Source organism: Oncorhynchus mykiss, chromosome 15 (genome assembly GCF_057628025.1).
Source record: "Oncorhynchus mykiss isolate SJ-2025 chromosome 15, ASM5762802v1, whole genome shotgun sequence".
NCBI classification, from domain to species: Eukaryota; Metazoa; Chordata; class Actinopteri; order Salmoniformes; family Salmonidae; genus Oncorhynchus; species Oncorhynchus mykiss.
The window spans coordinates 58,794,440-58,821,955 of record NC_143036.1 but is presented as its reverse complement, the minus strand read 5'-3'; the positions used below and the strand labels follow the sequence as shown (position 1 = coordinate 58,821,955).

Sequence of the window (27,516 nt, the reverse complement as noted above, 5' to 3'; positions counted from 1 at the left end):
AGTACTGCTGGTGCTAAAATAGAGGTGCACTTATTCTGATAGGTTATCATTGGTGCCTCCACAAGGCTACTTCGACACAGTTATTACAAAACTCTGAAGCAGCAAGATGGACATTAGCTTTAAATGAACCGAAACACCAAAGAAGTTGTGTTTTAGAGTTTGACTTTTAAAGGTAGGCATGAATGTTTTCTGTTATGCCTGTTCAACATTTGCATATTGACTCATTTCCAGTCTGTAATAGAAGAACATTGTATATTACTAGCTATGCCTATTTATTTTTTATTAATTTGGGTATTTTGATCATTCCACTAATCTTAAATATAGACTACTGCATAAATTAAAAGACCATTTCAAGTTTAAATCCCGATTGGCATGCACTTATAACCTTCCCACCCATGCACCGACTTGTCAGAGATTTTTTTTTTTACATCTTTTGAAAACACACCAGAGACTTCAAAACGACGTAGGCCTATGGTCAACGGTAGAGAAAGAGGACTGAAATGTGAACGACATGCTGCATCGTAGCCTAATATGCATATGTGTGGAGTAGAGTTAGTTAGAATTAGTAGCCTACCATGGACACTTATTTGCTGACATCATTGTCGTGTTTCAGGTCTTCAGTGCTGCAAGACTTACCGTGTTTCGAAATGTCAGCCAGGATGGAGTTAAGTAGTTAAGTAGTTGTACTTATGGACAAAGCTTCTGTTGTTTTTACTTGTACCCCACTGATGTGATCACTCCATGTTATTATGACACACACCTCAAGGGTTGACGCTACACTCTTAGAAAAAAGGGTTCCAAAAGGTTATTTGGCTGTCCCCATTGCAAAACCTTATTTGGTTCCAGTTAGAACCATTTTGGTTCCAGGTAGAACTATTGTTCGGTTCCATGTAGAACCCTCTCTGTAAAGGGTTCTACATGAAACTCAAAAGGGATCTATCTGGAACTAAAAAGGGTTCTTCAAATGGTTTTCCTATGGGGACAGCCGCAGAACCCTTTTAGGTTCTAGATAGCACCTTGTTGTAATTCCTTTCAAAGTCTCATAACACTCTACCCACCAGCCACTAGTTAAGTGCCTTGTCGAACCGTCACATGTTCGAGGACCTCTGCAGATGTCACACACATGAGTCCTTGTCAATTACAACAAAGGGGAAGTTCTTCAAAGACCACACACACACACACACACACACACACACACACACACACACACACACTCTCTCTCTCTTCTCTGATGGTGTAGTCTACAGAAGAAGGTTTGATGGGAGGCACTTTGACCCTCATGAAAGGTCCACTAAAGGTCAAACTGAGGAAAAAGTTGTTCATATGGCGATGGTCATTGTGTTTGATCTCCTGTGAGTGAGTGAGTGAGTGAGTGAGTGAGTGAGTGAGTGAGTGAGAGTGTGTGTGTGTGTGTGTGTGTGTGTGTGTGTGTGTGTGTGTGTGTGTGTGTGTGTGTGTGTGTGTGTGTGTGTGTGTGTGTGTGTGTGTGTGTGTGTGTGTGTGTGTGTGTGTGTTTGAAGTGGGGAGGTCAGGATGAAAGAGATCGCTAGCCTTTCATGAGGGCTGTGGGGAGACATGCATACACACATTACAGTAAGTTGAGTAGTTGAGGGAAACAGTATTGAAATAGTTCATCTTGTGTCAAACCTCTATGACCCTTAAGGTGTCCACAGAGCATCATAACCAACACATAACGGTACAGGACATGAAGTGATTGTGTTTACAACAGAAATACTGGGGTTGCTAATCTATTGTAAGAACCTCTGGGTGTAAGAAGGACCACTGTTGTTGTTCCAGCATAAATACATGGGAATTAGGGCCACTTATAGCACAGGAGAGAGAGAGAGAGAGAGCGACAGAGAGAGAGACAGAGAGAGAGAGAGAGATCGACAGAGAGGGAGACAGAGAGAGAGAGAGATCGACAGAGAGAGAGAGAGAGAGAGAGACAGAGAGAGAGACAGGGAGAGAGACAGAGAGAGAGACAGGGAGAGAGACAGAGAGAGACAGAGAGAGAGAGAGAGAGAGAGAGAGAGAGAGAGAGAGAGAGAGAGAGAGAGAGAGAGAGAGAGAGAGAGAGAGAGAGAGAGAGACAGAGAGAGACAGAGACAGAGAGAGGGACTTTACTGTTCACTTTTAATTGTTTATTTCACTTTTGTTTATCCATTTCACTTCCTTTGGGAATGTAAACATATGTTTCCATGCCAATAAAGACCCTTGAATTGAATTGCGAGAGAGAGAGAGAGAGAGAGAGAGAGAATGAGCGGGGGTCTGTTCACTAACACAAACAAACCCCACTGAGCCCCAGAACAGCAGCACAATTAGACCCAACCAAATCATGAGAAAACAAAAAGATAATTACCTTACAAAGAATTAACAAAAAAGCAGAGTAAACTAGAATGCTATTTTGCCCTAAACAGAGAGTAGACAGTGGCAGAATACCTGTCCACTGTGACTGACCCAAACTTAAGGAAAGCTTTGACTATGTACAGACCCAGTGAGCATAGCCTTGCTATTGGGAGAGGCTGCCATAGGCAGACCTGGCTCTCAAGAGAAGACAGGCTATGTGCACACTATCCACAAAATGAATTGGAAACTGAGCTGCACTTCCTAACCTCCTGCCAAATGTATGACCATATTAGAGACACATATTTCCCTCAGATTACACAGATCCACAAAGAATTCGAAAACAACCCCAATTTTGATCAACTCCCATATCCACTGGGTGAAATTCCACAGTGTGCATCACAGCAGCAAGATGTGTGACCTGTTGTCACGAGAAAAGAACAACCAGTGAAGAACAACCACCATTGTAAATACAACTCATGTTTATGTTTATTTATTTTCCCTTTTGTACTTTAACCATTTGTACATCGTTACAACACTGTATATATACATAATATGACATCTGTAATGTCTTTATTCTTTTGGAACTTCTGTGAGTGTACTGTTTACTGTTCATTTTTATTGTTTATTTCACTTTTGTATATTATCTACTTCACTTGCTTTGGCAATGTTAACATATGTTTCCCATGCCAATAAAGCCCCTTTAATATAATTTGAGAGAGAGAGAGAGAGAGAGAGAGAGAGAGAGAGAGAGAGAGAGAGAGAGAGAGAGAGAGAGAGAGAGAGAGAGAGAGAGAGAGAGAGAGAGAGAGAGAGAGAGAGAGAGAGAGAGAGAGAGAGAGAGAGAGAGAGAGAGAGAGAGAGAGAGAGAGAGAGAGAGAGAGAGAGAGAGAGAGAGAGAGAGAGAGAGAGAGAGAGAGACAGAGACAGAGACAGAGACAGAGACAGAGTGGGAGAGAGAGAGACCCACGTGTAATTTCACAGAACCAAACTCAGAGACAGGAAGTGTGACTAACGAGTTAGACTACAGGAAGTCCCATCATGTTAACAAGAGTTCATGTAACATGCAGAGAGGTGGTGGGTGCTAAAGAGAGCTGCAAGTAGTTTGGAGGTGCAGAAACACAGTTTGGGAGGTTTGTGTGCGTGTGCGTGTGTGTGTGTGTGTGTGTGTGTGTGTGTGTGTGTGTCTGAATGCTTGTTAATTAAAGAGAGCTGCAAGTAGTTTGGTGGTGCAGACTCACAGTTTGGGAGGTTTGTGTGTGTGTGTGTGTGTGTGTGTGTGTGCGTGCGTGCGTGCGTGCGTGTGTGCGTGCGTGTGTGTGTCAATGCTTGTTAATTAAAGAGACTGAGCACTTTATATTGTTGTATGCTATTATAGATGTTCCCAATAGTTCCCGAGAACAGAAGAGGTTTGTATCTGTCCTGGAGCACAACTGAACTTTGTTCATCAATAGTGGTGTTTTAGCTTATGTACAGTAGCACATGGGGATGTGTGACACTTACTCCTCAGCCGGGAAGTGTCGCCACTTGCGCCGACTGGTTAGTCAAGAGGGCAGTCACGTGTGCTAGCAAGGCAGAGGTCCTAGGTTCGAGACTCGGTGTGAGACGAATCAGGAGGAAGCAGGCAGCGTGACGGCCGCTACATTTAGTTGTTGCTCCGTTGGTCCTTCTGCACAAATCACACCTGTCAACAGAAGTAATGGTGACATCACACATAGCATTTGGCAGTGTGTGTGTGTACACGCGTGCGCGGGTATGGGGGGTTTACGGGAGGTATGTTTGTGGGTGACCCAGGCCCGGGTTGGGCTGTAACTGCTGGAACTTCTTCCCTGCGTATTCCCGATCAGAGTTTAGCATTACACATCTATTAATAGGGCCTTCCCTGTCTCCTCTCTGACACTGAGGCTGGCACACAGCTCTCTGACAACCTGGCCTCAAATATCACTCTGACACTCAGTCTCTTTCTCCACCATCAGCACTGCCACCTAGCTAACCACAGCTTAGAGCTGGTAGCGCCTGATACTCAGGGATTATACTGGACTCCGAGGTGCCTGGGGAAATAGGCTAGCTGAGGTTTACTAGCCCCTGGAGGTAGGAGCTGTTTTGGATACACAAAGAGTGCTGGTTTGTTCGGTCTTTAGTGCTAAATATATGGTGTTTTGCACTAAGAGGGCTGATTAGTTTGTTTGTAATGGTAACAAGGGGTACTGGTTTGTATTTGTTTGGTGTACTATGTACTGGTCTGGTGGAATTTATTCTAGAGAATTGGTAACTAATGCTGATTTGTGACTTGTCTCTCATCCTCTCTCTGTCTCTCTATCTCTCTGTCTTTATCTATCTCCCTCTATCTCTCTCTTTATCTCTCTCCCTCTCTTTATCTCTCTATCTCTCTCTGTCGCTCTCTCTCCTTCTATCTCTCTATTTATCTCTCTCTTTATCTCTCTCTCTCTTTATCTCTCTCTCTCTCTCTCTCTCTCTCTCTCCCTCTCTCTCTCTCTCCCTCTCTATATTTATCTCTCTCCCTCTCTCTCACTCTCTCTCCATCCATCCATCCATCTCCCTCACTCTCTATCTCATCCATCCATCCATCCATCCATCCACCTCTCTCTCTCTCTCTCTCTCTCTCTCTCTCTCCCTTTCTCTCTCTCATGCTCTCTCCTTCTCCCTTTCTCTCTTTATCTCTCTCCCTCTCTCTCACTCTCTCTCCATCCATCCATCCATCTTCCTCACTCTCTATCTCATCCATCCATCCACCTCTCTCTCTCTCTCTCTCTCTCTCTCTCTCTCTCTCTCTCCCTTTCTCTCTCTCTTGCTCTCTCCTTCTCCCTTTCTCTCTCTTTCTCTCTCTCTCCCTCTCTCTCTCGCGCTCTCTCTCTTGCTCTCTCCTTCTCCCTTTCTCTCTTTTTCTCTGTCTCTCCCCCTCTCTCTCTCTCCCTCTCTCTTTCTCTCCCTCTCTCTCTTTCCCTCTCTCTCTTTCTCAGGGTGACGGACAGCTCTTATCAGTACCAGAGGAGCGAGGCGTCAAGAGCGGAACTGCCGCTGCGAACCAAAGAGCCCTCCTCTTCTCTCCCTCCCTCCCACGCCAACCCATCTCTCATCTGGAGGAAAAGGGTAGTCAGCGCGTGGGGCCTGTGCCAGAGAGGGGGGTGACATCCACACAAAGACTACTCTCCCCAAAACAACACTGACACTATCTGCGAAGACAAGGACTAACTGAAACACAACTCTCCACTGTGAGGATCACTGTTTCTGTGGTGAGGGAGGTTCTCTGAAGGTTTTCTGGAGGTTGTGTGACCATTGAGGTTTTTGTCTGGAGGTCAGCGAGGGAGTGGTACCTGCAGCCATGTCTCCGTTCCTGCGTATCGGCTTCTCCAGCTTCGAGATGGACCCAGGTCTGGCCTACCATGAAGAGGTGATCAACCCGTACTGTGCTGTCTACATGAAGGAGGCTATAGACACAGGTCAGTTGGAGCATGTGTGTGTCTGTCTCAGAGAGATGTGATGGGGAAACATGGGATCCTCTATCATTTTCTGTACGACTGTTGTCTCGCATGGGCTGCAAGTGAGGGAAGAAGTGTCTATGCATTAAAGAGGGCAGATATATTTATAGACAGACATTTAATAGAACAGACCTTCCTTCTCCAAGGGTTCCATTACTGTAAATGGCCTTATGATTCATGTTAGTATTACCTATCAATAGCAGTACTTCAGAGTGCTAATGGACAGTTCTGTTTCCTTGCTGACTATATTTAACCGTTGGTAAAGATGACAGTTACAGGGCTGAAAACAGAGAGAGACGTGGGGAGGAAAGAGGAGGGATCTACGTTGTTTTCTCCCAATTCTTTCTCACTTCAACCACAGAGCTGTTCTGGATGCTGGACAGAGATAGAGTGGTGGAGAAATGCTGTGTGTGTGTGTGTGTGTGTGTGTGTGTGTGTGTGTGTGTGTGTGTGTGTGTGTGTGTGTGTGTGTGTGTGTGTGTGTGTGTGTGTGTGTGTGTGTGTGTGTGTGTGTGTGTGTGTGTGTGTGTGTGCGGGATGTGCGTGGGTGTCTTAGCTCACAGGAAGACCTGTGTTATTCAGTTTCTTTTCAGGTCAGTTTGTACTACAGTTTGTACTGCTTTTTGGTCAGTTTGTACTGCAGATTGTACTGCTTTTGGTCAGTTTGTACTACAGTTTGTACTGCTTTTTGGTCAGTTTGTACTGCTTTTGGTCAGTTTGTACTGCAGTTTTGTACTGCTTTTGGTCAGTTTGTACTGCTTTTGGTCAGTTTGTACTGCAGTTTGTACTGCTTTTGGTCAGTTTGTACTGCAGTTTGTACTGCTTTTTGGTCAGTTTGTACTGCAGTTTGTACTGCTTTTTGGTCAGTTTGTACTGCAGTTTGTACTGCTTTTGGTCAGTTTGTACTGCAGTTTGTATTGCTTTTTGGTCAGTTTGTACTGCAGATTGTACTGCTTTTGGTCAGTTTGTACTACAGTTTGTACTGCTTTTTGGTCAGTTTGTACTGCTTTTGGTCAGTTTGTACTGCAGTTTTGTACTGCTTTTGGTCAGTTTGTACTGCTTTTGGTCAGTTTGTACTGCAGTTTGTACTGCTTTTTGGTCAGTTTGTACTGCAGTTTGTACTGCTTTTTGGTCCGTTTGTACTGCTTTTGGTCAGTTTGTACTGCAGTTTGTACTGCTTTTTGGTCAGTTTGTACTGCAGTTTGTACTGCTTTTTGGTCAGTTTGTACTGCTTTTTGGTCAGTTTGTACTGCTTTTGGTCAGTTTATACTGCAGTTTGTACTGCTTTTTGGTCAGTTTGTACTGCAGTTTGTACTGCTTTTTGGTCAGTTTGTACTGCAGTTTGTACTGCTTTTTGGTCCGTTTGTACTGCTTTTTGGTCAGTTTGTACTGCTTTTTGGTCAGTTTGTACTGCTTTTTGGTCAGTTTGTACTGCAGTTTGTACTGCTTTTTGGTCAGTTTGTACTGCTTTTTGGTCAGTTTGTACTGCTTTTTGGTCAGTTTATACTGCAGTTTGTACTGCTTTTTGGTCAGTTTGTACTGCTTTTGGTCAGTTTGTACTGCAGTTTGTACTGCTTTTTGGTCAGTTTGTACTGCAGTTTGTACTGCTTTTTGGTCAGTTTGTACTGCTTTTTGGTCAGTTTGTACTGCTTTTGGTCAGTTTATACTGCAGTTTGTACTGCTTTTTGGTCAGTTTGTACTGCAGTTTGTACTGCTTTTTGGTCAGTTTGTACTGCAGTTTGTACTGCTTTTGGTCAGTTTGTACTGCAGTTTGTATTGCTTTTTGGTCAGTTTATACTGCAGTTTGTACTGCTTTTTGGTCAGTTTGTACTGCTTTTTGGTCAGTTTATACTGCAGTTTGTACTGCTTTTTGGTCAGTTTGTACTGCTTTTTGGTCAGTTTGTACTGCAGTTTGTACTGCTTTTTGGTCAGTTTATACTGCAGTTTGTACTGCTTTTTGGTCAGTTTGTACTGCTTTTTGGTCAGTTTGTACTGCAGTTTGTACTGCTTTTTGGTCAGTTTATACTGCAGTTTGTACTGCTTTTTGGTCAGTTTGTACTGCAGTTTGTACTGCTTTTTGGTCAGTTTGTACTGCAGTTTGTACTGCTTTTTGGTCAGTTTGTACTGCAGTTTGTACTGCTTTTTGGTCAGTTTGTACTGCTTTTTGGTCAGTTTGTACTGCAGTTTGTACTGCTTTTTGGTCAGTTTGTACTGCTTTTTGGTCAGTTTGTACTGCAGTTTGTACTGCTTTTTGGTCAGTTTATACTGCAGTTTGTACTGCTTTTTGGTCAGTTTGTACTGCTTTTTGGTCAGTTTGTACTGCTTTTTGGTCAGTTTGTACTGCAGTTTGTACTGCTTTTTGGTCAGTTTATACTGCAGTTTGTACTGCTTTTTGGTCAGTTTATACTGCAGTTTGTACTGCTTTTTGGTCAGTTTGTACTGCTTTTTGGTCAGTTTGTACTGCTTTTTGGTCAGTTTGTACTGCAGTTTGTACTGCTTTTTGCAATGACATCAAAAGGCCCAGATGATAGTAAATAGCAGTACAGTATGAGGTTTAGCACCAATATTCCACTGTTGGTTTAGCTAGCCTACAAGCAGCTGTAAACCGACTGCATTTCATTGTGCCAATAGAGCGCTTGGAAATAGAATGGAACACCTTATTGAGGAGGAGAGTTCAAGGTCTGGAGTCAGAGTAGTTTAAGGGAGTCCTTACTACAAAGCTGTGACTGGCTCAGACTCGTTTCTTAACTCCACTGTGGCTAAAGCACCGAACAGAAAAATGAAAGCAACACCTCAGTCAAATGTCACATAACCACTACAGAGAAAAAAAACAAAGGAACTGATCTGGACTGACAAGAGGGCTGACAGAAGCCTACTCAGAGCTGTGTGGGACTCCTAAAGCAAAACGTATCGCTTTCTCATGCCAAAGGCAGGTTGGAAACAAGATGAAAATATAAGCTGTCTGTCTGGGGAGAATAGGACAGTTTTTCCCTGTCAGAGAGAAATGATTTTCAGTATAGACAACAGCTGGTAGCGTTGTCTCTGTCCAGAGAAAGTCTATGGACCACTGATAGAGATATACGTATCATTCTATGGCAGGAACTTGTCAAATGGCGGAAGGAAAATGCTGCGAAGTGGAGGTTATGCTGTAGGTATACATCACAGGAGGCTGCTGAGGGGAGGACGGCTCATAATAATGTCCGCAACGGAGTCAAAGGTATGGCATCAAACACCTGGAAACCAGCCGTTACCACCAGCCTGTCCTCCCAAATTAAGATGCCACCAACCTCCTGTGGTAGAGACAGACCACTCTGGTCAGGTCACATGTCAGGAAGAATGTAGGACCAATGACAGATGGACTAATGTTAAGATTCTCGACTGTTTCTACCTGTCTTTCTCCCCCCTTTACATACACACCCTGACCCCTCCAGAGAAGGGCCAGGTGTACAAGCAGAAGAAGCCCACCATGTACCCCCCCTGGAGCAGCACGTTTGACGCCCATGTCCACCGGGGGCGTGTCATGCACGTGGTGGTGAAGGATAAAACCGCTGAGCTAAAGTCTGAGGCCGTGGTGCAGCTGGACACCCTGGCCTCACGCTGCAAAAAGGAGAACGGCAAGCTGGAGATCTGGGTAAGACAACAGGGAGGGGGGAGGGGGAGGGAAGCAGGGAGAGGGAAGAGAGGGAGGGAGGGGTTCCACTGGCTTAGGGTTGGAGCGAAGGGAATGTGTTGTGTCCACATAATTTGATATGGGGATATATCTGTCTCATTCTCTCTCTCTCTCTCTCTCTCTCTGTTTCTCTCTCTCTCTCTGTATATCTCTCTCTGTGTGTGTCTCTCTCTCTATCTATCTAATTCTTTCTCTCTCTCTCTGTATCTCTCTCTCTGTGTGTGTGTCTCTCTCTCTCTATCTATCAAATTCTCTCTCTCTCCCTCTTTCTCTCTTTCTCTCTCCCTCTCTCTCCCTCTCTCCTTGTCTCTCTATATCTATTGAATTCTCTATCTCTCTCTCCCTCATTCTCTATCTATCTCTCTCTGTTTCTCTCTCTCTCTCTCTCTCTCTCCCCCCTCTCTCTCTTCCCCCCTCTCTCTGTCTCTCTCTCTGTCTCTCTCTCTGTCTCTCTCTCTCTCTCTCTGTCTCTCTGTCTCGCTCTCTCTCTCTCTCTCTGTCTCTCTCTCTCTGTCTCTCTGTCTCTCTCTCTCTGTCACTCTCTCTCTCCCCCCTCTCTCTCCGTCTCTCTCTCCGTCTGTCTCTCTCGCTCCCCCCACTCTCTCTCTTTGTCTCCCTCCCCCCCCCTCTCTCTCTCACTCTCTCTCTCTGTCTCTCTCCCCCCCTCTCTCTCTCTCTGTCTGTCTCTCTTGCTCCCCCCACTCTCTCTCTCTGTCTCTCTCTGTCTCCCCCCCCCCTCTCTCGCTCTCTGTCTCAGGTGGAGCTGAAACCACAGGGTCGTCTACTCATGGAGGCCAGATACTACTTGGAGAAGAGTGGTGAGGGTTCAGAACCATTGTAGACTTCATACGGTCTGTGTATGTCTGTTCCTGTGTGGTTATAACCATTCCAGAAGCCCATCTATTCCCAATAGTTTCTGTCAGTGCACTCTCTTATTGGGGTCTTATTTTCACACTCTGAAGAGTTATGAAGTCATATTGTAACAGGCGTGAGGAAACCTCTCGTATGTCTATCTATATATAAAGTCCCACCACTACTCATAATCAGCACTCACAACAGGTGGTCCAATGATTGTTCAGGACTAATCATCTGATCATTTAGCCCTTTCAATTACATTACTCACAAATAGAAAGATATTCACCTTTACCCTTTCTCTCTTTCTCTCCCTATCTCTCTGTCGTTGCAAACACACACACACACACACACACACACACACATATTTGAAAGACTGTCGTTGATCATGGAGGGCGTGTTAAATTTGCAGCTGTCAGTGTCTAGTGAATACATGCTTGTGGGGCTGTAGAACAGGAAGTCAGCCAAAGGCCTTCTTCCTCTCTCCCAAACACACACACACACACACACACACACACACACACACACACACACACACACACACACACACACACACACACACACACACACACACACACACACACACACACACACACACACACACACACACACACACACACACACACACACGCAGTCACTCGCACGCCCACAGACTTAGACTGGGGCGGCAGGGTAGCCTAGTGGTTAGAGCATTGGACTAGTAACCGGAAGGTTGCAAGTTCAAACCCAACTGGCAGAAGGACATTCCCATCATGCGTTCACAAAGGAGCAAATATGACTAACTCTCTCTCTTTCTCTTCCTCTGTCTTTTAACTGTGACAAGACTATGCAGTGTACATAACTTTCATGCGTCTGTTTCCCAGACGCCGCAGGTTCAGGTGAGGGAGATGGATTTGGAGAGAGAGACAGGGATCCGGGAGTCTTTGCCCTCCACGCACGACGCGGAGCCATCAAACAGGCCAAGATCCATGAGGTCAAATGTCACGAGTTCAGCGCCACTTTCTTCCCCCAGCCCACCTTCTGCTCCGTCTGTAAAGAGTTTGTCTGGTACGTCCACTGACCCAAAACAACAAGGAACACCTTCCTAATATTGAGTTGCCCTCAGAACAGCCTCAGTTTTGGCTGGGCATTGACTCACAAGGTGTCAAAAGCGTTCCACAGGGCCCATGTTGACTCCAATGCTTCCCACAGTTCTGTCAAGTTGGCTGGATGTCCTTTGGGTGGAGGACCATTCTTGATACAGACGGGAAACTGTTGAGCGTGAAAAACTCAGCAGCGTCGCAGTTCTTGACACAAACCGGTGCGCCTGGCACCTACTACCATACCCCATTTTTGTCTTGCCCTTTCACCCTCTGAATGGCACATCTCAATTGTCTCAAGTCTTAAAATACCTTCTTTAGACTGTCTCCTTCCCTTCATCTAGGCAGATTTAACAGTTGACATCAATAAGGGATCATAGCATTCACCGGGATTCACTTGGTCAGTCTATACATGACCAAAAGTTTGTGGACACCTGCTCGTCGAACATCTCATTTCAAAACCATGGGCATTAATATGGAGTTGGTCCCACCTTTGATGCTATAACAGCTTCCACTCTTCTGCGAAGGCTTTCCACTAGATGTTGGAACATTTCTGCAGGGACTTGCTTCCATTCAGCCACAAGAGCATTAGTGAGGTCGGCACTGATGTTGGGCGATAAAGGCCTGGCTCGCGGTCACCGTTCGAATTCATCCCAAAGGTGTTTGATGGGGTTGAGATCAGGGCTCTGTGTAGGCCAGTCAAGTTCTTCCACACCGATCTCGACAAACCATTTCTGTATGGACCTCGCTTTGTGCATGGGGGCATTGTCATGCTAAAACAGGAAAGGGCCTTCCCCAAACTGTTGCTACAAAGTTGGAAGCACAGAACCGTCTCAAATGTAATTGTCTGCTGTAATGTTAAGATTTCCCTTCACTGGAACTAAGGGGCCTTAGCCTGAACCATGAAAAACAGCTCCAGACCATTATTCCTCCTCCACCAAACTTTACAGTTGGCACTATGCATTGGGGCAGCTACTGTTCTGGCATCCGTCGAACCCAGATTTGTCTGTCGGACTGCCAGATGGTGAAGCGTGATTCAGCATTCCAGAGAACGCGTTTCCACTGCACCAGAGTTCAATGGCGGCGAGCTTTACACCACTCCAGCCGACGCTTGGCATTACGCATGGTGATCTTAAGCTTGTGTGAGGCTGCTCGGCCATGGAAACCCATTTCATGAAGCTCTCGACAAACAGTTTGACGCCCATGTCCACCATGGTCGTGTCATGCACATGGTGGTGAAGGATAAAACCGCTGAGCTAAAGTCTGAGGCCGTGGTGCAGCTGGACACCCTGGCCTCACGCTGCAAAAAGGAGAACGGTAAGCTGGAGTTCCGGGTTTCCACGTGCTGACGTTGCTTCCAGAGGCAGTTTGGAACTCGGTAGTCAGTGTTGCAACCGAGGACAGACAATTTGTACACGCTACGCGCTTCAGGACTCAGCGGTCCCATTCTGTGAGCTTGTGTGACCTACCACTTTGCGGCTGACCCATTGTTGCTTCTAGACGTTTCCACTTCACAATAACAGCACTTACAGTTGACCGGGGAAGCTCTAGCAGGGCAGACATTTGACCAACTGACTTGTTGGAAATGTGGCATCCTATGACAGTGCCACGTTGAAAGTCGCTGAGCTCTTCAGTAAGGCCATTCTACTGCCAATGTTTGTCTATAGAGATTGCATGGCTGTGTGCTCGATTTTATACACCGGTCAGCAAAGGGTGTGGCTGAAATTGACGAATCCACTAATTTGAAGGGGTGTCCACATACATTTGTATATATAGTGTATCATGGCTAGAGCAGGTGTTCTTAATATTTTGTATACTCAGTGTACGTGCTCTACAAGTACCCCTTCTGTCTGTACAGTGTGTATATCACAACCTAACTTTATTTAAAACCTAGTACCCCTTCTGTCTGTACAGCTGCAGCTGTATATAGTCTATCGGTAAATAGCCCACCCAATTTACCTACCTCATCCCCATACTGTTTATATTTATTTACTTTTCTGCTCTTTTGCACACAAGTATCTCTACCTGTACATGTACATGATTATCACTCCAGTGTTAATCTGCTAAATTGTAATTATCCGCCTACCTCATGCCTTTTGCCCCCAATGTATATAGACTCTTTTTTTTATTTTTCCATTCTGTGTTATTGACTTGTTAATTGTTTACTCCATGTGTAATTTTGTGTTGTTGTCTGTTCACACTGCTATGCTTTATCTTGGCCAGGTCGCAGTTGTAAATGAGAACTTGTTCTCAACTAGCCTACCTGGTTAAATAAAGGTGAAATAAAAATTACAAATAAAATATCACAGCCTAACTTTATTTAAAACCTAGTCAATTGGATTGCATCCTAAAGACATCGTTCACATAGATTTATTTCATTGTCACTCTGAAACAAACACTACAGTATTTCTATTTAAACATCACCCACATCATCCAGTGTTTGTTTTCTGGTTCCTGTTAATGTTGTGTTTCTTTTCCCCACAGGGGTCTGAATAAGCAGGGTTATCAGTGCCGACGTGAGTATCTCTGCTCTCTCTCTCTGCTCTCTCGCTCTGCTCTCTCTCTCTCCTCATCTTCTACCTATTCCATATTCTATCCCTACACTCCTCCGTCCTCTCTCCTGTCTACACTCTCATCCCCCCCAACCTTGGTCTTTCAGAGTGCAACGCAGCCATCCACAAGAAATGCATTGACATAATCATCGCCAAGTGCACTGGGTCGGCCATCAACAGCAAAGAGACCATGGTAGGCCTGTACATTGTAGTCCATTTCTATACAACGATGACAGTAAGTGATCTTGAGCATTTTAGAGCATCTTGGATTTGTCATTATATTTAGTTGCTTGGGTTCCAATAATAGTGGCAGTAAATGGTGGTGTCCACTTTGTCTTGGTGTTTGTGACATGAGGAACCTCAATGTAAACGACTGGAGGTCCTCTTAGATTGCATGCAGACAGACTGACATACAGTGTATCTGGGCTTCTGGTGACTGTGGTTTAGCTCAGAGGTAACACACTTGTTAATTGTCTGTTAAAGTCAACCACATACACACGGACTAACTCACTCTCTCTCACAGTACCCACGGACTAACTCGCTCTCTCTCACAGTACACACGGACTAACTCACTCTCTCTCACAGTACACACTGACTAACTCACTCTCTCTCATAGTACACACGGACTAACTCACTCTCTCTCACAGTACACACGGACTAACTCACTCTCTCTCACAGTACACACTGACTAACTCACTCTCTCTCACAGTACACACGGACTAACTCACTCTCTCTCACAGTACACACGGACTAACTCACTCTCTCTCACAGTACACACTGAGACAGTGGGTTGGTTCTTCGAAGCAGACAGCTCTGTGATTACCGTACTCACTGTTTACCAGATCCTAGACAGAGAAAAAATTACAGTTTTATCCCAGGGATTTTACTTCCCTAAAACGTCCAAAGCAGTTGTTGCCTACTTCCTGTGTCATATTTCCATGGCAACAAAGGGTTGTAGTGCGGTGTGTTCAGGTGACCGAGCGTGTTTGCTGTGTGTTGCAGATCCACAAGGAGCGCTTTAAGATCGACATGCCCCACAGGTTTAAGGTGTACAACTACAAGAGCCCCACGTTCTGTGAACACTGTGGCACGCTGCTGTGGGGGCTGGCCAAGCAGGGACTTAAGTGTGAGGGTGAGAGGACAGTCCACAGGAGGCTGCTGAGGGGAGGACGGCTCATAATAATGTCTGGAGCGGAGCAATTGGAATGGCATCAAACACATGGAATCTATGTGTTTGATGTATTTGATACCATTCCACCTATTCCGCTCCAGCCATTACCAAGGTGCCACCAACATCACATCACTGTCATTACACAATCACATCATACCATTACCAACTCAAATCATAACAGTACCCTATCAAACCATTATATTGCACCATACCTTTTCACATGATTCCCTATTTCACCGTCCAAATATCAAAATGTATTGATTTCATTGTCCCATTCCATCTGTGTCTGTATACTGTGTAACCATGTGTGTTGTCCATGCAGAGTGCGGTATGAACGTTCATCACAAGTGCCAGAAAAAGGTGGCCAACCTGTGTGGAGTCAACCAGAAACTGATGGCTGAAGCCCTGGCCATGATCGAGACTAAACAGCAGGTCAGAGTTCAGGGGTCGAGGGGTTAGGAACGGTGATGCCAACTTAGCAATTTTGTTGCTAGATTTAGCAACCTTTCAGACTACCCATTTTTTCAAACAGCACCTAGCAACAAATTTAGCTGCTTTTAAAAATGTATTTGGAACTTTTAGCAACTTTTGAAAAGTGACTTGAATACTAAAATGCAGCATTTTCCATCTAAATGACACAAAACCGATTTTCTCTGTCACACACTCGGTCACAACACATGTGACTGGCTGCGAAAGTGCATTGTGAGTGACGTCAGCAGCAGGCGCTCAGATCGTGCCCAGGCAGCAGCAGGCGCTCAGATCGTACACAGTCAGCAGCAGGTGCTCAGATCGTACCCAGGCAGCAGCAGGCGCTCAGATCGTGCCCAAGCAGCAGCAGGCGCTCAGATCGTGCCCAGGCAGCAGCAGGCGCTCAGATCGTTCCCAGGCAGCAGCAGGCACTCAGATCGTGCCCAGGCAGCAGCAGGCGCTCAGATCGTGCCCAGGCAGCAGCAGGCGCTCAGATCGTGCCCAGGCAGCAGCAGGGGCTCAGATCGTGCCCAGGCAGCAGCAGGCGCTCAGATCGTGCCCAGGCAGCAGCAGGCGCTCAGATCGTGCCCAGGCAGCAGCAGGCGCTCAGATCGTGCCCAGGCAGCAGCAGGCCAGCATCAATTTCAGCAAATTGCAAATCATCGTTGGCTGACTGCAGCAGCAGTAGTACGGGTTCGACGAGACAAACCCAATGAATATAGTTGGTCGTGAATGTTAGATTTTGAACCAACTTACAACGTCAATCAACACGTCTCAATCACAATTGTACAGCCAGAAGTACAGAAATGAGTGGGAGTCTGTACCTGAAGAAATGTCAAATCATATTTTTTGCCGAGCTGGCCAGTCAATTTGAGTAACGTTAATGTGTATTCTACGTAATGACGCAGTTTTACGTTATCACGCAATGACATCACAACGTCATTTAGCAACTTTTAGCAACAAATCAACCTGCCTCTAGCAACTTACCCTGAAAATGAGTTGGCAACACTGGTTAGGAAGTCAGTGCTGTCCGACAGATCCACAAGTGCATTTCATAAAAAAAGATTACAAAAATGTATGTTGATTGTAAGTAAGGAATCTATCCCTGCCCGTTATACAGATACTGTAGCATTGTGTTATGTTATTAATTATTACATGTGTCTATGCATTTTCCTATAGGCCAGGGGCTCCAGAGAGAGTGAGATCTATAGTCGAGGCGGGCCGGTGGGTGTGGGCCAGGCAGGGGTGGTGCGGGAACCTTCAGGTTTAGTAGCAGGTCTCCCCCCGATCGCAGCCACCGCTGGGCAAAAAGGTAAGGAGACCACACATGGTCAACCTGGTCAGTCATGCAACTGTGAGGAATTTGTAGTCAACTTGAGACTTAATAGGACTAAATTACTATCTCCCCTTCTCCCCCTCCAGAGCAGCAGGGTATATCGTGGGACACACCAGCGATGGGAGACATGCCTGCCCCTGTGAAGGAGGAGCCTGAGACACTGTACCCTGTCCCCAGAAAGGAACACCTTCACAAGTTCACCCTGGACAACTTCGTCCTGCACAAGATGCTTGGCAAAGGCAGCTTCGGCAAGGTACCAGAGAGAGAGAGAAACCACTGCACCTACTGAGCCCCTAGATTCACTGGGGGTATACGTTTTCTATCTGGGCTTAAGACATATCATCATAAACTGAGACATGAGTCTCGTGCTTCTATGACATACAGGGAGTTTACATTGACGATTAGATTAGATTTGAGTCATTTAGCAGACGCTCTTATCCAGAGCGAGTGAATACATTTTCATACTTTTTTTACATACTGGTCCCTCGTGGGAATTGAACCCACAACCAGTTTCTCAGTCCGTTGATAACTAGGACATTTATCAAACCCAAGTCTTGTCTCAGTTTATGGTGATTTGTCTATAACTGATGGAAACCGTGCAGATGAAAGTGTACTTCGTTATTTATAACAAACATACTCTGAGTGTACAAAACATTAGGAGGTGTCACGACTTCTACCGAGGGTGACTTCTCTCCCTGTTCGGGCGGCGCTCGGCGCTCGGCGTCGCCGGTCTACTAGCCACTACCGATCCCTTTTTCTTTTTCTGGTTGTTTTGTCTGTGTTCCTTTTCACACCTGGTTTTCAATTGCTTTGATTTCTGTGGGTATATAGGGCAGCTGTTACCTGCCGTAATTCGTGCAGGATTAGACTTGTGTGTATTGCGTTCGATGGTATTTGATGTTTGTTGTTTTTTTCGCATTTACGCATTTACGCACGTGTATGTAAAGTGTCGGAACTGTGTTAGTTCCTCCGTGTGTTTGCACGATTATTCGAGAGCGTAGTTTTGGGATTTTTGTTCTGTGCCATTTGCATTGCTGGACTATTATTAAACACGCTCCTCAGACATCCCCGCTCTCCTGCGCCTGACTCCTACACCTCTCACCAAGACGCATGTTATCACAGAATCCTGCACCAATATAATTATGGAGTCAGCAGGAGCCGACGCACTTCCAGGGTCCGTGGAGGAGCGAGTTCAACACCACACGGCAGTGTTACACCGACTGGGGACCGCCATGGATCAGGTGATGGCGACGATGGAGAGATGGGAGAGAGGTGGCCTTCCCACACCGTTATCAGCTACACCCCAACCAGTACCACTACCCTCTCCTTCATTGCCTGAGCACAGTGGAATTCGACTCGCCCTCCCGAGGGAGTATGATGGGACGGCGGCCGGGTGCCAGGGCTTCTTACTCCAGATGGACCTATACCTGGCGACCGTTCGTCCGGCTCCTTCGGGGGGTGAGAGCGTGAACGCCCTCGTCTCCTGCCTCGCAGGTAAAGCCCTGGAGTGGGCCAACGCGGTGTGGAACGATCCTGACTCGGCGAGGGACCACTACCCAGAGTTCACCCGCCGCTTTCGGGCCGTGTTTGATCACCCACCTGAGGGTCGAGCGGCGGGTGAACGGCTGTTCCATCTGAGGCAGGAGAGGAGGAGTGCTCAGGACTTTGCTCTAGAGTTCCGGACCTTGGCCGCTGGCGCGGAATGGAACGACAGGGCCTTGATCGATCACTATAGGTGTAGTTTGCGTGAGGACGTCCGTAGGGAGCTGGCCTGTAGAGACACCACCCTGTCCTTGGACCAATTGATCGACATGTCCATTCGGTTGGACAACTTGCTGGCGACCCGCGGACGTCCAGATCGGGCTCTGTCAGTTCCATCTCCCAGCTCCACCACTCCAACACCCATGGAGCTAGGAGGTGCTTCAGCGAGGGCGACCGGAGGAGGGGGCCTTTCCTGTGCCAGCTGTGGTCGCAGAGGGCACACTGCTGACCGGTGCTGGGGGGGTCCCCCCGGGAGTCGAGACGCCAGGCCGAGCACTGCCCGGACACCTCAGGTGAGTCGGCACCAGGCTCACCCAGAGCCCCCTGTTGGTCACGTGTATGTATGGATTGTTTTTCCTAAATTTTCCCCTCTTTCCCGGCATAAGGCGCTAGTAGATTCAGGCGCGGCGGGGAATTTTATTGACCGCGGGTTAGCGAACAGGTTAGGGATTCCCCTTGTTCAGCTGGATAAACCCTTCCCAGTGCACGCCTTAGATAGCCGACCATTAGGGTCAGGGCTAGTCAGGGAGGCCACGGCTCCACTGGATATGGTTACGCAGGAGGGTCATGAGGAGAGAATTAGTCTCTTCCTCATTGATTCTCCTGCGTTTCCGGTGGTGTTGGGGATCCCCTGGTTGGCCCGTCACAACCCCAGGATTTCGTGGCAACAGAGGGCTCTACAGGGGTGGTCGGAGGAGTGCTCAGGCAGGTGTGTAGGAGTTTCCATCGGTGCTACAACGGTGGAGAGTCCAGACCAAGTCTCCACCGTGCACATTCCCTCAGAATATGCCGATTTGGCTATCGCCTTCTGTAAAAAGAAGGCGACCCAATTACCACCTCATCGACGAGGGGATTGTGCGATAAATCTCCTGGTAGGCGCTGCACTTCCCAGGAGTCACGTGTATCCCCTGTCACAGGAGGAGACGGTGGCTATGGAGACATACATATCGGAATCTCTGGGGCAGGGGTTCATTCAGCCCTCCATCTCACCTGCCTCCTCGAGTTTCTTTTTTGTGAAGAAGAAGGAGGGTGGTCTGCGTCCGTGCATTGACTATAGAGGTCTAAATTCCATCACGGTGGGGTATAGTTACCCGCTACCTCTCATTGCCACGGCGATTGAGTCATTTCACGGAGCACGGTTTTTCACAAAACTGGATCTCAGGAGTGCATATAACTTGGTGCGTATCCGGAAGGGAGATGAGTGGAAGACGGCGTTTAGTACCACATCCGGCCATTATGAGTACCTCGTCATGCCGTACGGTTTGAAGAATGCTCCAGCAGTCTTCCAATCTTTTGTGGATGAGATTCTCAGGGATCTGCACGGTCAGGGTGTGGTGGTTTACATCGATGATATTCTGGTCTATTCCGCTACACGGGCCGCGCATGTGTCTCTGGTGCGCAGGGTACTTGGGAGACTGTTGGAGCATGACCTGTACGTCAAGGCTGAGAAATGCTCGTTCTTCCAACAGGCCGTCTCCTTCCTTGGATATCGCATTTCCACATCGGGGTTGGTGATGGAGGATGACCGCATTGCAGCCGTGAGTAATTGGCCGACTCCAACCACGGTAAAGGAGGTGCAGCGGTTCTTAGGGTTTGCCAACTACTACCGGAGGTTTATCCGGGGTTTTGGGCAGGTGGCTGCGCCCATTACGTCACTGCTGAAGGGGGGGCCGACGCGTCTGGGGTGGTCGGCTGAGGCGGACAGGGCTTTTGGTCGCCTGAAGGCTCTTTTTACCTCGGCTCCCGTGCTGGCGCATCCGGACCCCTCTTTGGCATTTATAGTGGAGGTGGACGCATCCGAGGCTGGGGTTGGAGCCGTGCTCTCCCAGCGCTCGGGTGCGCCACCGAAGCTCCGCCCCTGTGCTTTCTTTTCTCAGAAGCTCAGCCCGGCGGAGCGAAACTATGACGTGGGGGATCGGGAGCTGCTAGCTGTTGTCAGAGCCCTGAAGGTGTGGAGACATTGGCTTGAGGGGGCCCAGCACCCTTTCCTCATCTGGACTGACCACCGTATTCTAGAGTACATTCGGGCAGCGAGGAGACTGAACCCTCGTCAGGCAAGGTGGGCCATGTTTTTCACCCGATTTAGGTTTACCATCTCCTATAGACCAGGCTCCCAGAACACTAAGGCAGACGCACTGTCCCGACTATATGATACGGAGGAGCGGGCCATTGATCCTGCGCCCATCCTCCCGGCTTCTTGTCTAGTGGCACCTGTAAGGTGGGAGGTGGACGCAGACATTGAGCGAGCATCGCGTGTTGAGCCCACTCCACCACAATGTCCAGCGGGACGGGTGTATGTTCCGCTGGAGGTTAGAGACAGGTTAATTTGGTGGGCTCACACATCCCCCTCCTCTGGTCATCCGGGGATTGGGAGGACGGTGCGATGTCTTAGTGGGAAGTACTAGTGGACCACTTTAGCCAAGGACGTGAGGGTTTATGTGTCCTCCTGCTCAGTGTGCGCTCAGTGCAAGGCTCCTAGGCACCTGCCCAGAGGGAAGTTACAACCCCTTCCCGTTCCACAGCGGCCTTGGTCACACCTGTCGGTTGACTTCTTGACCGATCTGCCACCGTCACAGGGCAACACCACAATCCTGGTCGTTGTGGATCGGTTCTCTAAGTCCTGTCGTCTCCTCCCTTTGCCCGGTCTCCCTACGGCCCTACAGACGGCGGAGGCCCTGTTTACTCACGTCTTCCGGCACTACGGGGTGCCTGAGGATATTGTTTCTGATCGGGGTCCCCAGTTCACGTCCAGGGTGTGGAAGGCATTCATGGAACGTTTGGGGGTCTCGGTCAGCCTGACCTCTGGGTTTCACCCCGAGAGTAATGGGCAGGTGGAAAGAGTGAACCAGGATGTGGGTAGGTTTCTGCGGTCGTATTGCCAGGACCGGCCAGGGGAGTGGGCGAAGTACATCCCCTGGGCGGAGATGGCCCAGAACTCACTCCCCCACTCCTCTACGAACCTGTCGCCCTTCCAATGTGTGTTGGGCTATCAGCCGGTCCTGGTACCATGGCATCAGAGCCAGACCGAGGCTCCTGCGGTGGACGATTGGGTGAAACGCTCAAGGGAAACCTGGGAGGCCGCCCATGGGTACCTTAAACGGGCCGAAGCACGGCAGAAGGCCAGTGCCGACCGCCATCGCAGCGAGGCCCCGGTGTACACACCGGGGGACCGGGTCTGGCTCTCGACCCGAAACCTGCCCCTCCACCTGCCCTGCCGGAAGCTGGGTCCGCGGTTTGTGGGGCCATTCAAAGTCCTGAGGAGAATAAACGAGGTGTGTTATAGGTTACAGCTCCCCCCGTATTACCGTATTAACCCCTCGTTTCATGTGTCTCTCCTCAGGCCGGTGGTGGCTGGTCCGCTTCAAGAAGATGAGGTGCGGGAGGTCCCTCCGCCCCCGCTGGACATCGGGGGGGCGCCGGCGTATGCAGTTCGGTCCATACTGGACTCGAGGCGTCGGGTGGGGGGTCTTCAGTACCTCGTGGACTGGGAGGGGTACGGTCCGGAGGAGAGATGCTGGGTGCCGGTGGAGGACGTACTGGATCCTCCTATGCTAAGGGAGTTTCACCGCCTCCATCCGGATCGCCCTGCGCCTCGTCCTCCGGGTCGTCCTCGAGGCCGGCGTCGTCGCGCTGCGGGAGCCGCGCGTCAGGGGGGGGGTACTGTCACGACTTCTACCGAGGGTGACTTCTCTCCCTGTTCGGGCGGCGCTCGGCGCTCGGCGTCGCCGGTCTACTAGCCACTACCGATCCCTTTTTCTTTTTCTGGTTGTTTTGTCTGTGTTCCTTTTCACACCTGGTTTTCAATTGCTTTGATTTCTGTGGGTATATAGGGCAGCTGTTACCTGCCGTAATTCGTGCAGGATTAGACTTGTGTGTATTGCGTTCGATGGTATTTGATGTTTGTTGTTTTTTTCGCATTTACGCACGTGTATGTAAAGTGTCGGAACTGTGTTAGTTCCTCCGTGTGTTTGCACGATTATTCGAGAGCGTAGTTTTGGGATTTTTGTTCTGTGCCATTTGCATTGCTGGACTATTATTAAACACGCTCCTCAGACATCCCCGCTCTCCTGCGCCTGACTCCTACACCTCTCACCAAGACGCATGTTATCACAGGAGGAGACAGGTTAAACCAGGATTTTTAAGCCTTGAGACAATTGAGACATGGATTGTGTCTGTGGTCCATTCAGAGGGTGAGTGGGCAAGAGAAACTATTGAAGTGCCTTTGAACGAGGTATGGTAGTAGGGGCCAGGCGCACCGGTAAGTGTCAAGAACTGCAACGCTGCTGGGTTTTCCCTTGTGTATCAAGATTGGTCCACCACCCAAAGGGCATCCAGTCAACTGAACTGTGGAAAGCATTGGAGTCAACATGGGCCAGCATCCCTGTGGAACGCTTTTGACACTTTGTAGAGTCCAGGCCCCGACGAATTGAGGCTGTTATGAGGGCAAAAAGTGGTGCAACTCAATATTAGGAAGGTGTTCTTAATGTTTGTTATACTCAGTGTATATTTGGTTGTTATACTCAAGCCTGTAAGCCTGGGTCAGCATGACCTAAGTAGAAGTTTCTAGCAGGGGGAGAGGGCATGCTTGCCATCTGTGTATTGTGGTATAAGGAAGAGAGCCTAGCCATGAGGAGTAAGGTAACCTTAATTGAAGTACAATGTTGGTGTTGTGATGATTATGTTTGGACCTGTAAACATGTTGGTCAGAATGTTCCAGAACCAGAATGTATTAGAACTTCGCTAGAATGGACGTCAATGGGGGAGTGTCTCGGACACTGATTGGCCTCTACCAATAATCTTTAGTCATAGTTAGGGTTACAAAGGGAGGGTACGTTACCGGTAGCTTTCTAAGTTTACCAGTAAACTACCAGAATTTTGGAAACTTTCAGGATTTTCTGAAATGTTCATAACATGTGAAGTGTATAAAATAACAAATGAAGAGGATTCGAATAAACAAACTAGAATGACAAGCTTAAAAACATGATCCTAAATCTAACCCATAAACTTAGTGAATACCATTGGTGTTGAATATGAGTGTATCAGTATGATATATCCTTGACATTTTTACATACTTTTATTTATTTGACTCTGTCAATATGTTTTTATTACACCAAACTGGTGGCAACTGTGAAAAAAGTCAATAGTTGGAAGAGTTGCAGAGTTAATTGGAAATGATGTCATTGTTGATTAGATGCTTTTTTTTTCATGAATCAGGCTGTTTTCTCGTGAATCATACTGTCTATCCACTAGAAACTCACAGACAATATGGACACAGATAAAAAGATAAAGAAAAAATTAATATTGTGAGTGAAAACATTTTATAACAATTATTCTGGTATAAATGATTGAAGTTACCATAGATTGCCATAGATTACCTGTTAATTACCAGGAAATGTTCTGCGATAAATTACCGGTAGTTTTTCAAAGCTAGTAATAATGATGTTATGAAACCAAAAAATCTAAAAGTGTGACATGTGTTGCTTGGTCTTTGAACATGTTCTAGCCATGCTCTGTGTTCCTGGATCCGGTGGACTGAAGAGACTTCTCAATTGTACTTAGACGTTACCTGACTGATCCTTCACCTCCGTTTGACAAGCCCTGAATAGGTGAACGCAGTGATTTCCTACATGTAGGCATCCTCTGTGTGTGTTGCTAGGTGTTCTTGGCCGAGTTGAAGAGCACCAGAGAGTTCTTTGCAGTGAAGGCTCTGAAGAAGGACGTGGTTCTGATGGATGATGATGTGGAGTGTACCATGGTGGAGAGGAGAGTCCTCTCCCTGGCCTGGGAACATCCCTTCCTCACACACCTCCACTGCACCTTCCAGACCACGGTAACACACGCACGCACACACACACACACACACACACACACACACACACACACACACACACACACACACACACACACACACACACACACACACACACACACACACACACACACACACACACACACACACACACACAGAGAGACAAACCACAGGTTTTGTTGATATGACTGTGTTGTGTGTGTGACAGGAGAACCTGTTCTTTGTGATGGAGTATCTGAACGGAGGTGACCTCATGTTCCACATCCAGAACTGTCACAAGTTTGACGTGCAGAGATCGACGTAAGTTAACCCGTACACACTACCAGGCTGTGTCTACCAGACACAGACACACACACACACACACACAAACATCCTCCATTCTCTCCACCCAATCCCTCTCTCCTCACATCCCCTCTCTCCTCCCTCTGGCTGTAGGTTCTATGCTGCTGAGATTATCTGTGGGCTCCAGTTCCTCCACTCCAAAGGCATTGTCTATAGGGATCTGAAGCTGGACAACGTGTTGCTAGACTCTGAAGGCCATATAAAGATAGCAGACTTTGGGATGTGTAAGGAGAACATGGAGGGAGAAACACGGACCTGCACCTTCTGTGGAACACCAGATTACATCGCCCCAGAGGTGACTACATGTCCAGCATCACTATAGGAATCTACACTTTTACTATCAGTATTGCAACACTTAAAAGGTGTATAACCAATGGAAATGTTCCCTTAGGGAAGTAATGTTTCTCTCAATTCTGATCTCATTGATTTGTATCATTAATCAATTACATACCATCGCCGTCTAATGTACTGGTTTTAGATAAACATCATGAAGTGATGATGATGAGGAAGAGCTGTCATGTTGAACTGAACGGTCATGGTTTTTTAGATTCTGCTGGGGCAGAAGTACGGCAGCTCAGTGGACTGGTGGTCCTTCGGGGTCTTGCTGTACGAGATGCTGATTGGCCAGTCTCCATTCCATGGTCGCGATGAGGAGGAACTGTTCCAGTCCATCAGGACAGATGACCCCTGTTACCCCCGCTGGCTGGCCAAGGACGCACGAGACATCCTCATCAAGGTCTCACTCAATGCAACAACTTAGTCCACTCACTGCAATGCCACGACGAATGAACTACGGCAACGTTGTCCACTATGCACCAGATTCCATACATCAACATGAATGATTGACCGTTGGGATGGATGTGATGTGTACTGCGTGTGTCTGCGTGTGATTGGTTACCTTTCATGAGGGTGTTCTTGTGTCTTTTTCCCATTGGAGTGGAGGTTATGAATTTGGCGTCCTCTGTCCTGATGTGTGTGTGTGTGTGTGTGTGTGTGTGTGTGTGTGTGTGTGTGTGTGTGTGTGTGTGTGTGTGTGTGTGTGTGTGTGTGTGTGTGTGTGTGTGTGTGCGTGCGTATGTGCGTGTATATATGGTATGTTTGTTTTGCAGCTGTTTGTAAGGGAGCCGGAGAGGAGGCTGGGTGTGAAGGGGAACATCCGTCAACACTCCTTCTTCAAAGACACAGACTGGAACGCTCTAGAGAAACGAGAGGTGGCGCCGCCCTTCAGGCCAACTGTGGTACGTACATCCTCAGGCTGCGAGTGTGTGTTTGTTTACATCTGCATTTGTATGCATGTGTGTGTGCTCGCTGCGTGTGTGTTTGTGTGTGTTGTAACCTCTTCCCTCTCTCCTGTCCATGCAGAAATCCCCCAGTGACGTCAGTAACTTTGACAAGGAGTTTATCAATGAGAAACCCAGGTTGTCGTGTGCAGATCGTACCCTCATGAACAGTGTGGACCAAACCATGTTTAACAACTTCTCCTTCGTCAACCCAGCTGTGGGCCACATCAAAGGCCCCTGACCTGTGACAACCTTACAACAACCTACCAGCAACATATTCACAATCCATCAACAACCCACTGTACCAGCAACATATTCACAACCCATCTGTGACCTTCGGACAACCTATTCGCAATGCATCAATTACTCATTACGACAACACATCACAGACAGGAGTCAAGGACACTTACCTAACAGATCGATAACGTATCCACAACCTGTCAATAACATCTCACCTCTTTTATAGAGCCAAGGTTCACAGCAGTGGAGGCTGCTGAGAGGAGAACGGCTCATAATAATGGCCAGAACAGAGCAAATGGATTGGCGTCAAACACCTGCAAACCAGGTGTTTGATGTATTTGATACCATTCCACTGATCCCGCTCCAGTCATTACCACGAGCCAGTCCTCCCCAATTAAGGTGCCACCAACCTCCTGTGGTGTACAGACTACTGTAGGAGTCACTACCTGATTCCCCAGAATTGTGTGGAATACTGAGAATGTTGTATTGTACTCATAACCTGTTATTCAATGGTGTCTGTTATATCCCTGCACATAAGTGTCTGTTCAATCAAATGTAACCATTTCCTGGGACATTTTCTATTTAATTCTGAAAGTGTATCAGTAGTTTTATTAAATAGAGCCACGGTTAGTATATTAAAATGTGTTGTTTTGCCATTGTTATTGCTCAGATCCAGGTAGATTGTCACACTATCGGACGGTGGAGTGGTTGGTTTCAATGTACATGGATAAATGAATGGTTTATGTTTACATGATACTGTGTTTTATAATGGCCCTTCAGAGGCTTGTGACCGCTGTGACTAAGTTATTATAGAATCTAATGACATAGATGATGCCTAGATTCAGCAGTGATTGTTTGTTTTCGTTCTGTTCATTAAAATAAGATTTTTGTTAATGCATGTCCCATTACGTATTTGCATTCTAGCATGAGTTTGTGTCACAGAGTGCGAGAATGAGAATTTAGTTGAAGTACTAAAACCGCTCTCTTCCTTCCTCTCTCTCTCTTCCTGCCTCTCTCTCTCTATCTCCCACTCTTTCCTTCCTGTGCCTCACCCTCTCAGAGACTAGAGTGACAAACTGGTCAAAGTTACCATTGCTCTTTCTGTCTGCAGTT

General features: G+C 47.4%; 1 protein-coding gene across 4 annotated transcripts; it reads left to right on the top strand.

Annotated features, from left to right (window-relative positions):
* On the top strand, window positions 1-27,297 carry LOC110490757 (protein kinase C theta type). 4 transcript variants are annotated; one of them, XM_090200466.1, is made up of 18 exons: window positions 1-172; window positions 5,325-5,804; window positions 8,943-9,060; window positions 9,275-9,474; window positions 10,271-10,331; window positions 11,229-11,412; window positions 13,929-13,960; window positions 14,104-14,189; window positions 14,999-15,128; window positions 15,490-15,599; window positions 16,815-16,947; window positions 17,058-17,224; window positions 24,389-24,562; window positions 24,750-24,841; window positions 24,977-25,178; window positions 25,431-25,619; window positions 25,993-26,121; window positions 26,246-27,297. In XM_090200466.1, exons 4-18 carry the CDS (start codon window positions 9,310-9,312, stop codon window positions 26,402-26,404), a joined length of 2,013 nt encoding a protein of 670 aa, XP_090056592.1. In that variant the 5' UTR covers window positions 1-172; window positions 5,325-5,804; window positions 8,943-9,060; window positions 9,275-9,309; the 3' UTR covers window positions 26,405-27,297. The 4 variants fall into 4 exon arrangements, with proteins under 4 accessions (XP_090056592.1, XP_036800578.2, XP_036800577.2 ...); XM_090200465.1 differs by lacking the exon at window positions 1-172 and adding an exon at window positions 4,242-4,434; XM_036944683.2 differs by lacking the exon at window positions 8,943-9,060.
* Window positions 27,298-27,516: the final 219 nt, after the last annotated feature.